General features: G+C 40.7%; 1 protein-coding gene across 2 annotated transcripts; it reads right to left on the bottom strand.

The window, feature by feature from the left end:
• Positions 1-11,952: 11,952 nt before the first annotated feature.
• Positions 11,953-20,519, bottom strand: LOC114317280 (Nodulin MtN21 /EamA-like transporter family protein). 2 transcript variants are annotated; one of them, XM_082883940.1, is made up of 11 exons: positions 20,082-20,519; positions 19,432-19,585; positions 18,557-18,731; positions 17,962-17,996; positions 17,697-17,812; positions 17,029-17,088; positions 14,668-14,818; positions 14,081-14,147; positions 13,338-13,409; positions 13,131-13,196; positions 11,953-12,506 (listed from the first exon to the last, which is right to left on the bottom strand). In XM_082883940.1, exons 3-11 carry the CDS (start codon positions 18,692-18,694, stop codon positions 12,372-12,374), a joined length of 840 nt encoding a protein of 279 aa, XP_082740066.1. In that variant the 5' UTR covers positions 18,695-18,731; positions 19,432-19,585; positions 20,082-20,519; the 3' UTR covers positions 11,953-12,371. The 2 variants fall into 2 exon arrangements, with proteins under 2 accessions (XP_082740066.1, XP_028119792.1); XM_028263991.2 differs by lacking the exon at positions 17,962-17,996.
• Between the last annotated feature and the right edge of the window lie 420 nt (positions 20,520-20,939).

Genomic DNA, 20,939 nt, shown 5'->3' with positions numbered 1-20,939 from the left:
TTTTGAAGTTAATGTTCATGAAATTCCACATGCATGTTCATATTTTTGCAATGGACCATGAATTCATCTTGTTTTTGAGGAAATTGGCTCATTAGAGCATGTAATTGAAGCTTTGATCTTGGTTAAATACTTGCATGTCACATTAAAGCTATGTTCTTGAAATTTGGTTCAAAATTGCGTTTAATTGAACTACCCTTGGGCTTTGATTTCTCAAATTGATCTTCAAAACATGTTATACTATGAGTTTTAAAGTGTTTTCCAGAAAATTAGCCCAAAAGGATCGAATTTGGTATATTGAAACTTGTTTTTGAGCTTGAGGTTCAAATCTGGAAATTCTAGATTTTGGACTCACGCTCGAGCGGAGTGACTGGCGCTTGAGCGTGAAATTCGTGCATCCAGCACTTTACATTGTTTTACAGTCCGCTCGAGCGGGGTATTGGATGCTCGAGCGAGGACTTGTGTCACACGCTCGAGCGGGTATTGAGCGCCCAATCGAGCGTGATTTTCACACATCCAGTACTTTTGGCATGTTTTACAGTCCGCTCGAGCGGGGTAACTCGCGCTCGAGTTGAGTATTTTGTTTGCTTGCACGCTCGAGCGGGTAAACCCACGCTCGAGCGGGACCTCTATTTTCTGAAAATTCTGAAAATGTTTTTAAAGTGCATCTTTGCATTCTCATTCCATCATAGGCATTCTTAGGCCTAGTTTAAGGCATCTTAATGAGGATATTGATGTAGGACCACACCGAGTCGAGTTAGGGATTAAGTTATTGTTTCCTAACTGTGTAGCTTAGTGTGTGTTCATTCTGTAACTGTGTAGGGTTGGCATCCGGAGACGTGCTCTAGCTTATCTGTAGCCCAGAACTCTGTGAGTAACAATATTGTAAAGATATGTTCGAAAATGAATATTTTCTGAATGATCAACTGAACTGTTTACTGTTAACAGAATGAATGTTTGTTCTCTATTCTGAACTGTATTGTGGCATCCTTAGCAACTACTGTTACTGTTACTACTACTGTTACAGAGATCTCTGTCAGTTCCTATCTTGAAACTTCTGTTTATTGTTACGATGGCCATCATTGACTATTCGGTCTTTTAAGACCTACTGTTTACTGTACTGTTCTGCTAATGGATGTACCACATATGACTCTTATGACTGATATACTGATTTAATGAACTGTTTTCGTTACTGTTAGGACATTCATTTTTAACCCCTTTACATATTATGTTATTCACTGGGTTTTAGCTCACTGCTCATATATATATGTAGGTGTATAGGCACCGGACCGTTGCTAGAAGCGTCAGGGTAAACTCCAGTTTTGTCAAGCCAACCAACGTGCCTCACTGAGAGGTTCCAAGTCCTTCAAGCTAGGACTTTTGGGGTGTTTTAGTTTTCCCTTTTTTTGTATCTGTTTTTGTAATTACTGTATAGACTGAATGGTGTTGTACTGTACTGTTCTAATAGGGATTAAGTCCCTGTCCTGAATGATTTTATATATTGTACATACTGTTTTGGTACTGATTGTATATATATATATATATATATGAGAAATCTTTTTGCATACAGACTATCACAGCTCATTGGACATCTTTTAATTATTGTTTTGGTTTCTGCCAGCCCCTGTACTCTGTATTACTGTTAAGCAGGCCTTTGGTAATTTCAGATTACTGGCCGGTTACGGTGCTAAACCCATAGGGGCGGGTTTGGGTCGTGACAATCATTGTCCCTAAGAAGAATAGGAAGTGGCGAGTTTGGGTCGACTACAAGACCGTCAACCAAATTTGCCCTAAAGACAACTTTTCTCTGCCCAGAATAGACCAGCTTGTCGATGTAACGGCCAGACATAACAGGCTCAGTTTTTTGGATGCCTACCGCGGCTATCATCAGATTGCCATGCATGGCCTCGACTGTGAGACCACATCTTTCACTACTCCAAGGGGACTCTTCTGCTACCGAGTCATGCCTTTTGGTTTGAAGAACGCCGAGGCAACTTTTCAAAGGATGGTGACTAAGATGTTCGCTCCTCTGCTAGGCCAGACAATAGAGGCTTATATTGATGATATGGTGGTCAAAAGCCGGCATCAAGCGGACCACTTGTCCGACTTGGCCGAGATGTTCGCCATTCTCAAACGACACAAGCTACGCCTGAATGCGTCCAAGTGTGCCTTCGGCGTGGGATCCGAAAAATTCTTAGACTTCCTAGTCACAAATCGAGGCATTGAGGCAGACCCCACCCAAATCAGAGCCGTACAAGAATTAAAGCAGCCAAGCTCGGCTAAGGACGTGTAGCATCTGGCCGGAATGGCCGCCGCGCTTAACTGATTCATAAGCCGATCATCAGATCGCTACTGCCATTTCTTTCAAGCTTTGAAATCAAAGTTGTCATGGGATGAAGAATGTGACCGGGCTTTGGCCGAGCTCAAGGAGTATCTGTCTTCAGCACCACTGTTGGTAACACCGAAGCCCGGCGAGGAACTTTACCTTTATCTGGCCGTTTCTCAGCATGCAGTTAGTGCGGTGCTTGTCTGGTCGGAAGGAGTCAAGCACCTCCCTATCTTCTACGTAAGCAAAACCTTACTACTGGCAGAGTCGAGATACTTGCCACTGGAAAAACTTGAGTTGGCATTGATTATGGCCTCCAGGAAGTTGGCGCACTATTTCCATGCTCATACAATCATTGTTTTGACCGAGTTCCCCCTCAAAGCTTTGTTCGAGCAGGCGGACTTCTCCGGTCGAATTCTCAAGTGGGTAGTCAAATTGGGACAGTTTGACGTCAATTTCCAACCGCGCACTGCCGTAAAGGCCCAGACATTGGTCGATTTAGTTGCTGAATTCTCGCCCGGGATTCATCCCGTCTGCCCAGTGGATCTTGCGGCGGCAGCCGAGGAGGTGAGTGCAGGTTTAACCGAAGTAACACAGCAAGGCGATGTTGGCGACGCGGGACTTGCGCGCCCCGTCGAAGAACCTTCAGCAAGTATGACGCTACAGCCCGGCGATGAGACGACGGAGTTGGGTATTACCGACCAACCTGCTCTGTCCGGTGCCGTATCGCCAAGAGGGGAGGAAGTGGAACCGATCAACATTGAACCTGACGCAGCACGGCCGAGCGACCGTGCTCCACTTGCAAGCCTTCCAGGACCCCTTAGAATGTTGGAAGCTCTTTGTGGGCGAAATGTGGAAACTTTTCATAGATGGGGCTTCTAACCGCCACGGTGCCGGGCTGGGCATAGTTCTGATTTTGCCAGACGGACTGACCATCGAACATTCTATCACCCTTGGATTCCCTGCATCAAACAATGAGACTGAGTACGAGGCACTTTTGGCCGGGCTCAAGAGCGCGCTTCAGATGCACGCATCCGAGCTAATGGTTCATAGTGATTCCCAACTTGTGGTTAACCAAGTTTCTGGGGTTTACGAAGCTAAAGACGACAGAATGGCGAAGTACCAAGCTCTGGTAAAAGACCACATCAAGTGATTCCAGGCAATAAGGGTCCAACAAATTGGTCGTGAAGAAAACGGCCGAACAGATGAATTAGCCGGCCTCGCTTCCATGGTCGATAGCACATCTCCCAGCCCTCTCCTGATTGAATTCCTTCCGAGGCCTAGCATTGAGGAAGCCAAGCAGACAGAAGTACTCTGCACCGAGCTAGGTCCTTCCTGGATGGACCCAATTATCCTCTTCCTCAAAGATCGGACCCTTTCCACCGACAAAAAGGAAGCACATAAAGTCTGGGTGAAGTCAGAGCGGTTTTGGCTCTCTCCATCTGGCGCTTTATACAAGAAGTCTTTCATCGGTCCCTATCTCAAGTGTGTACACCCAAGCAACGTGGAAGCTTTCCTGTACGAAATTCACGAGGGCATCTGCGGCAGTCACATAGGGGGCAGATCTTTGGCCTATCTCACTATCTCGCAAGGATATTGGTGGCCGTGCATGCAAGCGAACGCTCAGAAATATGTTCGCAAATGTGAGAAATGTCAGAAGTTTGCCCACCAAATTCACCAACCGGCCAAAGAACTTCTTCCCCTCACCAGCCCTTGGCCCTTTGCGATGTGGGGGCTGGATATAGTAGGACCACTCCCAACAGCACCAGGCAATCAGAAGTTCTTTATCGCGGCCACAGACTACTTCACCAAATGGGTTGAAGCTGAGCCTTTTGCAACGATCAAGGAGAAGGATGTGAAACGGTTTGTCTGGTAGAACGTGGTAACGCAGTTTGGCGTCCCCAAAATTCTGATCTCTGATAACGGCACCCAATTTGACGGCCGTCTATTCAGAGGATTTTGTGAAGACTTGAAGATTGAATTCTACAACTCTACCTCGGCTTATCCGCAGTCTAACGGTCAAGCCGAAGCATCAAACAAGACCATTCTTGATGGGTTGAAGAAACGGCTTGAGAAAGCCAAGGAAAAATGGGTCGAGGAACTCCCAAGCGTTCTTTGGGCATACCGAATGACCCCGCGGCGATCCACCGGAGAAACTCTTTTTGCCTTGGCATATGGCATGGAAGCGGTCATCCCTTTGGAAGTCGGTATGCCCACCCTCCGCAGTGAAAGTTTTGAGCCCGAGCTAAACGCCGAAGCCATTGCCCTGGAATTGGACCTAGTGGAAGAACGTCGGGAAAAGGCTCTCATCCATGTGGCCGCTTACCAACAAGAGCTTTCAAGAAAATACAACAAGACGGTGCATCCCAGACCGTTCAAAGTAGGCGACTGGGTTTTAAGGAAGGTCATGGGCAACACCTTGGTGCCAGGAGAAGGCAAACTAGGGGCAAACTGGGAAGGACCCTACAAGATAGCCGGTCTGGCGGGCAAAGGGGCATTGCACTTGGAGGACTTGGAGGGAAGAGGAATACCCCGGCCATGGAATGCAGCCAACCTCAAACTGTACTATTTTTAGCTTTTGTGTTCTTTTTGTGCAAAGGAATTTTTTGCCTCACTTCAGAATGTAATATTCTTTTTGTTAATATAATAAAAGTGTCTCATCTTTGCTTTAGCATTCAGATTGTTGTTTTTCAACTTTGAGATTCCAACCGAGATGTTTTACTCTGGTTAATTGAGTTAATGATTTACTCAACTTTGAGATTCCAACCTAGATGTTTTATTCCGGTTAACTGAAGTTGATGATTTACTCAACTTTGAGATTCTAACCGAGATGTTTTATTCTGGTTAATTGAGTTGATGATTTACTCAACTTTGAGATTCCAACCGAGATATTTTATTCCGATTAACTAAAGTTGATGATTTACTCAACTTTGAGATTTCAACCGAGATGCTTTACTCTGGTTAACTGAAGTTGATGAATTACTCAACTTTGAGATTCCAACTGAGATGTTTTACTCCGGTTAATTAAGTTGATGATTTACTCAACTTTGAGACTCCAATCGTGATGTATTATTCCGGTTAGTTGAGTTGACGATTTACTCAACTTCCTTGAACTTCAACCGAAATGTTTTACTCCGGTTGACTACGTTGATGATTTATTCAACTTTTATGAGATTTCAACCGAGATGCTTTACTCCGGTTGACTGAGTTGATGACCTACTCAATTTTATTATTCAAACCGAGATGCCTTTTTCGTCTAATTAAGTTTAACAAGGTGGTTGGTTTTGCCAAAGTATTTTGTCCGGCTGAAGTTATTTTACATGAAGACCGTGCAAACACTTGATGAAAATTGAAAATTTTCATTGATGTGCAAAATAATTACAAGAGGAAGGGCAGATAGCCCGGTTACATGTGCAAACAAAAAGAAAGAAGACAGAACTAAGCTAGGGGGAAAGGTCAGTGAATTCATCTCCGGTTGAGGCCTCCAGGTCGATCGTGATTGTGGCCTCCTGGGCGTTGGTCTTCTCCTAGCCGGCCAAATTTGGGCGGTTGTCACCCTCCGCATCCTCCTTGGCGTCTTCGGCCTCTTCTTCATCGGCCTCAGCTTGTAGCGCGCTGAAGACGTCGTTCGCGTAGCGCACGAGATAGGTCTGTACGAAGGCAGCTGTAGGATAGGCAAACACGTCGGTATCAGGTCCTTGGCCGAGCTGTTCACAAGCAGTCTTCCAGCCCGCCTTAAAGAAGATGTCTTGGGTGGCATGGACCTGCTTTGTGTAGTTGTCCTCAGCCTCCTTGAAGCCGGCATTATTTGCATCCTCCAGCTCCTTCTTTCTCGCTTCCTTCAACACCTCAAGTTCGGCCTTAAGCGCATCCCTCTCTTGCTCGGCAACACCAAGCTGGCCGAGCAACCTTGAATTGTCAAAGTTTGCCATCTGCAGCGACGTTTTTGCTCGGCCGAGCTCGGCTTGAAGGTGATCCACCTGGTTGACAGAATCGGTGGCCTTCTGCCAGAGACGGTGAATGCGCTCCATGACTAAGTGTTGTTTCTGGATAGCCTGCAAGAGGAAGGTTTGATTAGAAAGAAAACCAAGCAAACACTTGATCAGAAAGAAAAATGTGCAAAGTTCTTACCCTGGTCATAGACCTGACCGAGGATTTCACCAGCCGGGTGTCTGGCACATGGTCGCTGCCAACTACATCGGTCGGTAGCTGCAAGGCTTTGCTGAGGTCAAAGGCGAGCAGATGCTCCTTGTCGCCTTTGACAGAAGCTGTCGCCGGGATCTCTTTACCCCGGTGCTTGAGTTGGGGCCTCTATGGCGGAGTTGGATCAGCTATCACGGCAGGTTGCTCGGTGGTGAGCTCCGCAACTAGCTCGGCGGAAGGGTCTGCACGTGGTCGTTTGCCAGCCCGACGGTTGTCCTTGTTGGTTTGCCCGGCGGCGGGTGACGCGAGTGCAACCACGGTCCCGCTGGATTTCCCGACAGCAGGAGAGCGGGCTGGGATGCTCGATATCTCGGTGGAGGTGGCGGTGATGAGGTTCTTGATGTGGCTTCTTTTGGCCATCTCTTCTGTCTCGGTCAACCGGATGAGTGGCACGTCTGGTAATGTGGGATCGGGAGGTGGAGATGGACCGCGAAGAAAGTCTGTGACTTTACTCCGGCGTGAAGCTGAATATCTAGATGTCAGTGTGTAACCGAGGAGCTCGTGGCGATCCCGGTTGTGGTAGCGGAGCACGGTTCTGATGGCTGCCTCGTTGGGATAATGATAGTGGGCTTGCAGGGCTTCGATTGCTGCAAAAGAAAGCAGAAAAAAATGTCAAGTACAGAATAGTGAAGAAAGATAAATTGACCAAGCAGGTAGCACGGCTTACATGTTGAACCGAAGTTCTTGTTAATGAACCTGCTCGGTACGTCGGCTGTTTTGTAGTTGCCGGACAACCAGAAAAAGTCATCGTCGTGTAAATCCTTGTCCGGGGTGCCGGTCACTATCTTCTCTTTGCCCGGTCTAATTTTTAAATAGTAGGTGAGGCCGTTGCCTGTGTGCCCTAAGGTGTATTGGCAGAGCATCTCGGCTATCCCTAAGTTGGTCCCTAGTCGGTTGTTTAGCTCGTGGACCCCGTTGATTATTCTGTAAGTGTTGGTTGAGACTTGGGTTGGTGCTAGCCTGGTGCGTCACAAGAATTCGGTCATGAGTGGGTTGACTGGGAAGCGGAGGCCTCCTTCTATGATGGATAGCACGGTGAAAGGGCATTGGTCTAATCCGCCCCATGGAGTTGTGTCAATGTCGCTGAGCTCCAGGTCAACGTCGGCCGGGATACCGTACTCTTCTCGGAACACGGCCCGGGCAGCCGGAGTGTCGACAAGGAAGAGGTAGCGCCCTATGTGTAGCCAGCTGGTTTAGCTCGGCTGAGGTGGTTTGGCGCAGGTAGGTGTTTGATGGCTGCTCGGTCTTTGAGAGCCTCGGTATTGGTCAGTGGTCCCCTTGGACTCTACAGGAAAATGAGGGTAATTGTAAGTGAAAGCGCGGTCGCGCAAAACGAGCTTGACTTTAGCTCGGTCAGGAAGGGTGCCAGACCACCTCAGTTGCGAAGGCAAACCAAGGAGCTCGGTTGCTCAAGCGGACCAGATGTCAGCCCGGTTGAGAGGTCAAGTCCTCTGCCTACCTCGGTTTTTACTAAGGGTTTGGTAAACTTGTAATTTTCTCGGTCTTAACGTTTTAAGGGATCAAAAGAAGATCTGGAGCCCGGTCCGCCCCAGATCTTCAAGTGTTCATCAGTGAAACTAAAGAACAGCAAGGAGAACAAGGGGCAGGGGAGAATTTTTGGGAGCTATACCTTAAAATCTATGGTTTTTGTGCCCTAAAACGAACAATATCAAATGAAATAGCAATAAAAGGGTCGAAGAACTTACCAGAATGGGGCAGGAGGTGAGTCTTCAAGCACGAACGCAGCAAGGCGCAAAAGGAAAACTCTTCGAAGGTTCTGGAGCTCTGGAATGTCAAGAACTGAAGGAGAGTCAGTAAGAATGAAATGAATGGAGAAATGATGTATATATGGGAGCGAGAGAGATCGCTAAAATTTTTGAATGTGAAGGGACGTGAGGGTTGGCTGCTGGAGGCCAATCAACGAGCAACGCGTGTCCTGATTAACAGCGGCGTCAGAGTTGAAAAGACAGAGAGGCGATATGAGGCGTCGACCGGGCAAGTCTGGAAACCAGGCATGTCGACTAGCCTGGTTAACTACTTGCAAACTAAGGATCGAGGAAGAGTCTACCCCGATTGGATCATGTAATCCCTGTCACGCTTGTGCGGATGGAATTAAGGGGCAATTGAGAGGGAGATTTTATGAGCTGAAATGGGCCATGGCAAAGACCGGACAAGTTGAGTGCTGAACATGTTTGGGCCGCAGTATCCTGGGCTTGTCGAGAGAGGTTTTGCTTGGTTAAGGCACAGGGCCATGCTGAGCCGAGCTACTTGGGCTCATTTGTGTAGAAACCGGGCTGTTTGAAGTTGCTCGGCCGAAATGACTGCTTGCCAGTCCGGATTCCACGAAGGCCTACAGTTAACCGGTGCGACCTACCTCGAGCTCGGCTTGCTGGAATACAACCGAGCTTGGTCGTTCTGGGCTCGACGAGTGGATCACTCAGATACGCCGTGCAGCACGGTCATGAGTAGCCGAGGTGGTTCCGCTGGTCTGCCGGGCTCCACCAAGATATCTTGACAGTTTGGTTAGGTAGTGATTGCTGGATTTGTGTTGACGGATGGGATGGCAGCACCACGTGTCGAGAGACTAGTGGGAGTAAATTTGGGGCGCAGAAGGTATATAAGCGTGTCTGCGCCCCCCATATTGGAGGAGATGATCATTTGGTGAGATACATTAAACACTGAACTCTCTCCTCTCTCTCTCTCTATCCCTGTGTGTGCTAACTTGACCGTCGGAGGGGTTTTCTGGCCACACACCGCCGGGTAGCTTATCGCCGTTATGTTCGCAGGATGATCGGATAGACAGGGAGCTAGGAAGAAAGGAGTACGGGCTCGCTGGAATATTTGCTCCCCGTACACTTCTGATATTAAACCTGATCCAATCTTGCAGAGAAGTATGTTGGCTTTGTTGCCACCAAGGAAGGTTCTTCAAGTTCACCCATAAGACCTTAGCTTTGGGGCAGTTGATGAGAAGGTGAAGCATATCTTCTCTAGTGGAGTGACATATGGGGCAGGTATCTAATTCAGAGAGATGTCTAGTTAACCTCATATGGTTAGTGAGCAGTCTTTTATGCATGACAAGCCAAATTAAATAAGTGGACAAGGACATTGCAACACAATTTCAAGTGCTTGCTAAATACTCTAAACAATAAGCTCTATTTTTATTCTATTTCCATATCTTAACATAAAATCGCAAATCTTGCTTTCTCCATGAATTACCCCCTCCACGAATTACAGCCCTCCTAGAACATTATCTGGGCATGCATACACCAAACCACCAAAAAATTTTCATGCTTATAAGTACACATTAAATACTTATAAACAAGCTTGATGGTGGAGAGTTTCGGTATCATCTCGTTAGTTGGGAGCAGATTTGTTGTTCTAAGTAGCATGGGGGGTTGGGGGTGCGTAGGTTGTAAGTTTAATTTGGTTTTGTTGGGGAAGTGACTATGGAGGTTTTCTAAGGAACATGATCACCTGTGGCCAGTGGCAGAGGGTGTAAGGAACAGGGGGTTCACGTGCCCCCCGAATTTTGGGATTTTTTTTTTTGCAAATATAAAGAAAATATTTTAAATAAAAAAAAATTACAAAAATATTATTAGAGTGAAATGCCAATGACATTTTAAAAATTATGAGAATAATAATGGTTGTTTTGATTGAAAATAAAGAGACTATTATAAACCATATTATCTATGAAAATTTTATGAAAATTTTTAAATGTAACGGTGATATCATTATTATTGACATGCAAATATAAGTATTATCACTTTAAAGATATGAAATTTATTGGATTGTTAGTTACATTTTCCATGTAAGATTCACTCTCTATGTGTTTATTTACTATTAGTTGGTGATATCACATACTAATGATGACGTGATATTATCATTATATTGTCCATGATACACTAGTTATAAATAACGTTATTTTTTTGATGTTTCTTGAAATCAATCTTAAAAACTTGCGTGAAATATTTTTGTGAAAATATTCGATATTGTAATTAATAAGTGCCCCATCTAATTTAATTTTCTGGCTCCACCACTGCCTGTGGCTGAGGGTGGTAATGTCCAAGTATGGGTTGGGAATGAGAGAGTGGTGTACTAGGGTGGTGGGTTGTGGAAGGGGATTTGGTCGGGTAGGGATCAATTTTGGAAGCGAGTCCAGTTTCGAGTGGGCGATGGAGCTCGGGTGCGGTTTTGAAAGGATAACTGGTGTAGGGAGGTTACCCTACAAGAGCGAGCGTTTTCTTTTGATCTTCAGGTTGGTGGTGGACCCTGATGTGTTAATGGTTTCTTATTTAGCTGGAGGTGGTGACAGGTTGGTTTGAAATATTGTACTTCACCGCCAAACTCAGGATTGGGAGGTAGGGCAGTTGGTGGAGTTGTTGACCTTTTTGTATAAGGTCAAGGTTGGGTGGGAGAGGGAGGACGATTTGGTTTAGGGAGTTCCAGGGGCTAAAGGTGTTTTTTCAGTCTCGTCTTTTTACTTGTCCTTGTATGGTGGTGATGGAGAAGGAATTTTCCCTTGGTGTGGTGTGTCGGTTTCTAGCGTTCCATCAAAAATGGCTTTCTTTGCGTAGACAACAGCTTTTGGTAGGATCTTGACTATTGATAATCTGATTCGTCGTCATCATATTTTGGTTAATTGGTGTTGCATGTGTTGTGCGGCTGCGAAACACTAGACCATTTGCTACTCCATTACCCGTTTGCTTCTCGTTTGTGGGTACGTTTTCTCGTTTGGTGTGGTCTGGGTTCAACTGAGGCAAGCCATGGATGTGTTGCGTTATTGGGGGGTTGATCGAGTTGGGACGTGGCGACAAAAGGGTTGGGCGATAGCACCTTTGTGTTTGATATGGTCGGTTTGGCTGGAACAGAATCGTCGAATTTTTCAAGGTAATGCTCAATCCATTGCATGTTTAGAAGCTTGGTTTTTGCGTGTTTTGCATAGCTGGGTGTCAGGAAGGGTGAATCCAAATTTATTTGATCTCTTAGACTTTATTGACAATATAGTTGGTTAGATCCCATTTTGTGGGGTTTGATTTTGTAATTTTTTGGCATCTTCTTGATGTTGTGGTAATAAAATTTCATTTATAAAAAAAAAAAGTACACATTAAATAATTGTGACACATTACACATTAAATACAATGTGATACATAAATATGATCAAAAGGCCTCTTAATTCACTACATAACAATTCAAGGACATGAGATCTCTTAATTCACTACATAACACCTTCCTGTTCAAGAGTGCCCTTAATTGAGGCAATTAGAATACAAGCGAGGACCTCACTTTACTCATCAAATCTCCCAGTTTTCCTACCCTCCATTTCAAGGAAGTGTACAAAGAAATTGCACAAAAGAAATGTCTCAAAACAAGCAGCACTCAACAGTGACATGGGAATTCAACCCCAAAAAAATAGGGCAAAAGGGCGATACAAGAAATGACACCAAATTTATACATTCAGAATGGGAATGCTCAATATACATCAACTACAGTTCAATAGAGATCAATTGTTCGTAAATTCGTCACATAACAATGCTGGTTTTCTTTCTTGCCTCAAAAATACATGTTGATTTTCATGTGCAGGAAGACAGTATGCATATCAATATTTTCCTGCATTTATAACTGCAAAATTACGGAAGCCAACAGATAATGGTTTGAAAATTGTGTCTCTGAAGCTGGGTTGGATTTGATGTCATCTTGCAACGAAATGAAAGAAGCGGAAACGAATCGATACAATTTTGGAAATTGCAAAGATAAAACAATTTTGGAAATTGTGAAGATAAAACAAGTTGAATATAACAAAGAATGGGTAGGCCTATTTGTTAGAACACAAAGCCCAGATATATAATCATTCAAAATCTTTGTCAGGACCAATGTACATGGTGCAACATGCTGAAATTAAGATAAGTAAACACCCAACAAGTCTGCCGAAGGATGGAAATATTCTTGATGAACCCATGCCCCATAGTTGTGTTAAGGCAGCCTGACAGACAAAAAGCAGAGATCAAATATGGTTTACAGGAGATATATCAGTCCTCAGAATCTGATTTTATGACTACCATAAAACTAAATGTAAGAGAGGGAAATCTAGTGAAAATTCTGTTGTTTCAATCTTACAATATATTTTTCACAAATATAGAAAGGGGTTAATTACACCAAGATCCTCTCAAGTATTAGCGAATATCAATTGACCTCATCTATGAACCTATACATTTTGACTCTTTCAACTATAAAAATGTATCATTTTCACCCTCGCCAGACCACATTCAGAAGAGGGCATTTGTACGGTTTTTATAATTGAGGAGGTCAATATGTACAAGTTCATAGATGAGAGAGGTAAGGTGATATTCGTTAATAGTTAAGGGAGTCTTGGTGCAATTAACCCTATAAAAAAAATTCACACAGTGACTATATGCATTTCTTTGTCTACTCTCCCCAATTTCAAGACTGGAAATTAGGTGAGCCTTAGGTTCAGTGGTAGCAATCACTGGAGAGAAGTAAAGCATAAATTTGTAATTGTTTTCTCTCTGCTACAAAGTAAAGCAATTATTCATGAAAATTACAAGATGCCACGGTAAATAAATGAAGCAGCACAAAATAACCATACCTCGATGTACTGAATATTTGAAACTTTGCTGGTTTTCTCAAGCTGAAGCCCACGTGCTAAAAATACCTGCAATACAGCAAGTGTTCAAGAATCCATACACACTCATAAAAATCAGAAGCAACCCATGCTCTAATGAAAGGTTTACTGCATTATGTTTGGATGTTGAAAGCATGCAGAGTAACTAAAAAGATAAGATCAGCATAACACCTCTGCAAAGAAGGCCAGTATGCCAAGAGCAATCATGAGAAAGAAAGAATAAAGACTAGGCAGCACAAAATCCTGCATGAGAAAAGCAAAATCATTTCAGACACCACGAGTCTTGAATAGCAATTAGCAAGTAACAGAAAACCATCAAAATGGCATAGATAATCTTGACTTTCATATAGTAGTTTCCTAAGCAATATGGTAGATTGAACACACAGCATGACCTCATTTTGTAAAAGAAAGGGTATTGTAGAAAATCAGGAAAATTTCTTTCCCTATGAAACATACAGTTTTGATAAGGGTCTTGTGGTCAACAAACACTTGTCAATTTATATTTATATCTATTGACTTTTATATCAATTTCCATGTGCAATTAAATTACATGACCTTAGAGTGATCATAGATTTGAAATTCCATATTAGTTTTTTGAGGTCTGATTGTGCGCGACCTCCGTATAAAGCCCGAGATGTCAATACTGGGTAAGATGTAATGCAATAAATATTTGACATGCACAGGTGGGAATAAAATGTTGAAACAACAGACTATGTGAAACGCAAGGCAAAGCAGGGTTTGAGGCCACTAAGAGAATGATTTGATTTCATACCTTAAGAAACGTCTCCATTGAATTCAACATAACAAAACACTCAATTATTAGGCAATCAGTGATGTAAACTACCTAGAGTCAGTGGATATCTAAACATGTCCTTGTGTTTAATAAAATTAGATTGGCCATAGCATGAACTTACCTCAAAAGCAAATGTACATATTATTGAAGCAGGGCTAGCAAGCACTCCAAATGAAAAAACTGTGACCCTGAAAGAGGACAGGAAGTGTGCTAAGGTAAACATGACTGCAACAATTTAATTAAGATTTACCAGACATTAAAATACATAACTTCATCATTTCACAGTAGCATTGAAAATTACATAGTTAAAAAAATTATATATTGAAAATTACATAAATTATGTCCCAACAACTATTCAACATTTTTGCAGTCTTCATTACCTTGTAAACAACATACTAGAACAATCCCAACTAGATCATCTGACATTCCCATTGCAGTAGTTTTAACAATACAGCAGAAAGAATGAAAGACGAAAATTCTACCACAAGGATGTCTACTAATATTGCCGATCAAAAAAAAAATGTCTACTCATATTGTATGGGTCTCTATCCATTTCAACTTTAGTAACAGGACACTAGGAAATAATATATACTACAATTGCTGGTCAGAAATTGTAGCAATACATACTGTTCTGATGATTGCTAGAAGCTTGAACTGACTTTTTTGATAATGAAGATCAAATAAGAATGCTAATAATGATGGTCTTACACTGGTTGATCAGATGCCTTTGCTCCAGCCCTTGTAAGGCAGTAGCTGATTCCACCAGTTATTGATGAAAATAAACCAACCAATACAGCATAAATATGATAGCTTCCATGAACATATGAATCACTTGTTTCTGCAGCTTTAGCTAGCCATCCTGCAGGAAGTCTCAATCACAAGGGATGCAGAATTTCAGAAACAGATCATGCAAAAAATAATAAATAAATAAAAATGGACTGCTATTTTCATTGAAGCACATGAAAAGGCTTTCTAGTTGTCAATCGTGTTCTCTCAAGTCTTAACACCTATCATGTTCTGTATTTCCTGTAATAATATCAGGTTCTGTATTAAGGTTCATATTGCATACCACTTGGAATACATTTTAGTGATAAGTAGGACTTAACATTAAACTGCTTAGTAAATTATGTGACACTGATGACTATGCATCAATCTATAAAAAGAGACTACAAGTAGGGAAAAAGAAAGTACAACGATGCATGTGGCCGGTGGAATGCCGAGGCAGCAAACTCCAAAATTTATAGTGGAAAGTAAAAACAAAATGGGATTGAAAAGGGAAAGCATGTAGATGAGTACACAAGATTACTAAGGGATGTGTGTGTGAGAGAGTTTTTGTCAACATAATGAAAATGCATCCGACTTCGTAAAGTTGACGCCAAAATTCATATTACCACTACTAATTGAAAGTAACATTCCAATAAAAACGAATCAGCATGTAGAGAAAGTAAAATCATGGAGCCAAATTAACAAATTAGTAAAAGTCTACGAATGCGAGAGAGAAGATGGGGATATCTACTTCAAATTTGCAATTACAAGAGGTTTATACCAAATCAAATGAATTAGTTTTAGGGTAAATTAACAAGAGGTCCTAATAGTTGAACTTAATTTACATTAAGTCCTATTGAAAGTTAGTCCTAGTAAAAGCGTCACTAAAAAAAAAAATTGTGACACCTTTTTGCATGTCGTTAAAAATTGATAATTAGTGACTTTTTCTTTGTCACGATTTTTATAAATTGTCGCTAAAACTTACAATTAATGACGTTTTCTATGCCGAATTTTTCAAACTATCGATGAAAACTAAAAATTAGTTAATTTTTTTGTGAAGATTTTTTTAAACTATTGCTAAAACTTAAAATTATTGACGATTTTTGTGACGATTTTTTCAAACTATCGTTGAAAATCAATAATTAGTGGGGGTGTTTGTTTCAGCTTTTCAGAACCAACTTATAGCTTTTAGCTTTAAAAAAATTATTTTGGACTGTTTGGTTAAACTTATTTCAAACAGCTTCTGATTCTAACAGCTTATTTTAACTCAAAAAAGTTGATTCTGAGAAGCTGCTCACCCCTTACTTCTGATTGTTAGCTTCTGCTGTGGACACATTAATTTATGGTTATACTCTTAAATTTTTTTATTTTTTATTTTTTTAAAAATAGAAAAAGACTCAAATGGACTATAGATTATTATTATTATTTTTTATGAGAAATGTCGACAAACAAAAAATAAAAATTAATTGAAAAAGCTATTTCACGGCTTATTTAACAAACACTATTCAGCAACTTAAATCTATAATCCAACAGCTACACCAAACAGATTAACAATTTTTTATTAAAGTCATAATCTATAATCTGTTAAGCTATAATTTATAAGTTGTTTTAACAGCTACACCAAACGGGGCCAGTGACTTTTTATAATAGTGTTTGATAAAAAAAAGCCATTTAATTATCACAGGACCCATTGGACAATAAATCTACCTATTAGGACCTACATGTAAGTCTCCCTTAATTTTACTTGTACAATTCAAATACTGGACACACAAGAATAAGTCTAGTGATACCAACTAAAGCACCACATAACCCATCCTACTCAGTATATGCAATATATACAAACTAAAAGGGAACAGGAAGACTGGGTCGTGTGAACAGCCGAGAGAACACATCAAAACTCCCTCCACTTGATAATTTCAATTTAGGTATAACTTTCAAATTCTATCAAATCTTTGTTTTTCATAGGATCAAATCTTATCATGTCTACAAAACTAAAAGCACGTAAGATTGGATTACTGAATTTAAGAGATGATGCACATAATAAATGTAATCATTGTTGAAATTAGTTTTCTTGCAAAAAGAGAGATTAGCACAGCATCAAAGAAAAATGAAGAAAGACAAATATAAAAGGCATGGCAGATTGTCAGATACATGAACTGCTGACCACAAACAAATAAATAAATAAAATAAAAAAGAACCCCACACAATTGTGAATGGATATCCCTTGCCATAAAATTTCCTAAACATCCAACCCATTTGATTTAAACATTTAGTATATAGGGTTTCATAAACTCACTTCTATACCTTGTGTGGTAAGCATTGGCCGGAAAATGAATAGCACACCAAAGAAACTGCAAGCAAGACCTGAAAAACAGATAAGGGTTCTGAAAAGAATTACTCCACTTCCAACTATATTGATCCAATCAGGTAAAAAATAACCACCATAACCAGACTGGCTTGTCTGATGCAAAAAGTAATGTCAGTAAGCCATGTAAATTTAGGGGCCGGGCAGCTGTGATGCAAAAAGAAATGTCTCTAACAAATCACCGTATTGAGTTCAACTGAAATTATTGAATTCAATAAGGTGATTTGTTAGGGATTGAACTCCCCAACAATTGGTTAGAATGTTGAATTCAAACTAACCATATTGAGTTCAATAATTTCAGTGTAGACATCTGACACTGCAGCATACGAAGGTTGAATATGGAGTGGAAATTGCCTATCATTTCCTTTCAGTTTTCAAAGTTTCCCCCTCAACTTCAGTATCTCGTAATTTCCCACAATATTTGGGGCCACACACGTGTATGTGTTCCAACTTCATCCCCATCCCCAACCCCAATGTATGGTTTGGAAAGCTCATACCGACCATTAGCACATCACTTTATATCTATAACCTACTTTGCTGACTAGAAAAAGCTGCTGTAAATTTCTAATATACAGAAAGACCTACTAGCATTGCATAATTATCATACCTCCTATTTCTGCGATTCTCAACTTTTCCCGCAAGATAACTCTTGCTGCAAGGGATGCCATAATTGGAGTTGTAAAGCTCAATATGATAGCCTGAGAGAGTGGTAACCTTTGAATGCTGGAAAGAAAAATTAGGTTTCTGGTTAACACTAAATCCTGTTCAAGAACATTCATAGGAGAGTATGCAGCACCAACCATCAAAGGAGAAAGAAATGCAAAATGAAGATAAATTGAAACAAAATGTTGCAAACTCACAACACCACCTACCCCGCAACCCCAAACATGCTTTCCAAAATGAGAAACTGGGGAAAAGGATCATTGTAAGAATATGCAATACAAGAAAAATGACTGCAGAATATATTTTGTCACAACCTTAAATTGTTAGGACACTCACCATTTTATGAAATTCAACAAGGCTTTGTTGCGAAAGTGGTTGTAAAGGTAGGCTTCAAAACCTGCGGTCTGGGAGAAAGGTAGTAGATTTCAATTTTGGCTAAGAGGAAAGGGATGGATTCTAAGGAGGTAAGAGGGTCATATGGGCTGGAGTATGGAAAGCAATTCAGAAATGTTGGTCAGATTTGCGTAGCAATGTGAGGTTTGTAGTTGGGAATGGGCAGTGAGGTCTGCTTTTGGCATAATGTGTGGTGTGGGGTTGTTCCTTTGTCCAAGAGATTTTCAGAGCGATTCAGGATTATAGTAGATAAGAATGTCTTTGTTTCTTATTATATATGTGAACTACTGGTGTGGGGCCTATTTCTATCATGTTTGGTGAGGTAGAAAGATCCTTTTCCTGGAAGAGCATTTGAGGTAGAAATGTCATATCATGTTACACTTTACAGTGGGCATTAGTATTAGAACTCACCAATAAACAAAACTCAACAATGAGAGGTATCCTGTGAGAGCTCTTAAAACCAAAAGATTCCTGACATTTGTTGTCCCAAACATCGGTTGTCCACTCCTCCTCAGCCACATAAATGATAAAATCGAGATGACTGTACATCTAGTAGATGTTATCTCAAAAAGAGGTATTGATTGAGCTGCCATTTCCAAACAAAATAAAATATTATTTGGTGGTGAGACAAAGATTGTTTACCAACTAAACAGATGGAAAGAAACAAATGTATATAGGTAAGAGTGCAAAGATGATATTAGAACTTTGTCCACAAATTAAACCAAACCAATGGCTTGAGCTCAATCAATTGGGGTCGACTACATGGACTTATTTCACTATCCCATTCTGTCAAGGTCAGGGCCATATGCTGAGTTAATTTAAATAAAATAAATTATACCCTTTTTACTAAAAGATCGCATGTTAATTTAGGTCATCCCCTCCCCTAGCATTTCCATTGATAATGGCCAATCTTTCTTACCATTGCATCTATCTTAGCATCTCCATGTTAGCTACATTCATTTTATTAATTTATTATTTCTTAGTTTATATCATGGAATGCGTGTAAACAAAATAGAGTATATTCAAAATCTCCTATCAATTTCTCTTTCTCTAGTCCTTTCTACAAAATTATAATCAGTTTCTACTCTAAATTTAAAATACCGGGAAACTCACACAGCATATTTTTCAACTATATTTAGTCACAGGGGCAAGTCGAGAAACATCATCCCACAGCCTCTCACATCCTAAAGATAATATATATTTCAGAATAAATTACTTAATGCTAAGATATGTTTCCAGAATAATTATTTATAGCAGGACTCTTCATTAATGATTAGCTTACTAACCAGAAAAAATATCTGAAAGAACTTCCATGATACAGTAGATAGTAGATGACAGGGCCATGCATAGTAGACCAGAGTACCTAGATCCACTCCATGCCCACATAAAGAACTGCGTAAAAGGTGATGTCTCTATTTCAGATGATCTTATCACTTGCTCCTGCAAATGGTCAACAATGCACCCAAATTACTTTCTCCAACTTTATCTCAGAATTCATGAAATTGACTAAAAAAGACATCAAGAAGACAAAAGGGTACATCACATTTAGGACGAAATGAGGGCTCCGTTTCACTCCAAAACGTGTGCCTATTTTGTGATTTTACTATTTAACAATAAAATGCTTTGAAAACAGAATTCAACGGTTAAAAACTTGTGCTATTCAGTTTCCATGATTCACTATTTATTTATTTTTTTCAAACCCACAACAAACAGACTCAGATATTCCAACCCAATGAGCTCAACAGTTGAAACAGAAATAGCTTTACACAGATTCTCAACTAAAACATCCAAAACATTAAAAAGTTAAAAAACTTTCTTCCACAGAGACATCCACACATGTGTACACAAACCAAAACAAACAGATTCAGCTAAATGCATTGAAACAAACAAGGAATTTAAATTAATTGAAGAGCAAAATTAGGGTTTTTCAGAGTACCCTATTGGTTTTTCGTCTGGGGTAGGAGACAGAGAAGATGTTGATCTTGGGCTTCTCAGTTGGAGCCAAAAGAGGAATAATTTGCTCCTCCGAAATCAAATCAGAACTAGAATCGGGTGTTGATGATGCAACCAGTTCCACCACATGAGCATCGCCAAGTTCTGGATCCTCTCCTCCTCCGCCGCCATTGATCGACTCTGAGGAGGACATTGTTGTTGGTTTCAATTGCCAAAGCTTAGTTTTTTACTGATGAATCGAATCAAAGAGTTGAAATTGACAATTCTGCGATAGATAGTTGCAGAGAAAACCCTAATTCATCACAAGTTGATCAAGAATGCAGACTTTTCTCTATTTTGTTTTGTAAAATTAATAATTTAATTTTTTAATGCATTATTACGATCAATATAATAATAAATGCGTTTGGAAATTTTGGAGGTGACATCTAAACGGTCAAGATTGGGACCCATAAAGATAGATCCAATCTGACGGAGAAAATTGAGTGCTGGGCTGGGCCTGCCGGCTCCTTCTACATATTGGCCCAAACGGCCCATTAAACCCATGCAATTTTTAAGCTCAATTATAATTGTGAGAAAGGAAAACTCTGAAAACCAGAGTTTAGAATTTTTTGTGTGAGTCTTTGTATGAAGAAAATTAAATTTGTGTAGTGTATGACTCATATTACTCTTGTGAGAAAACTTTTATAAAAACATTTGAAGTTTGGTTCAATTGCAAATATTATGTATATAAAATATTTATAGTCAAATCATAAATAATAATAATAAAAACATATTTATGGACACATATTATATACATTATTTAAATTTATTGTGAAAGATGTAAAATAACTTTAAAATAGAT

This window comes from Camellia sinensis, chromosome 8 (assembly GCF_055761805.1).
Source record: "Camellia sinensis isolate YWXY chromosome 8, ASM5576180v1, whole genome shotgun sequence".
NCBI classification, from domain to species: Eukaryota; Viridiplantae; Streptophyta; class Magnoliopsida; order Ericales; family Theaceae; genus Camellia; species Camellia sinensis.
Note: the sequence above shows the minus strand (reverse complement) of the source record. Positions and strands in the feature narration are given on the sequence as shown.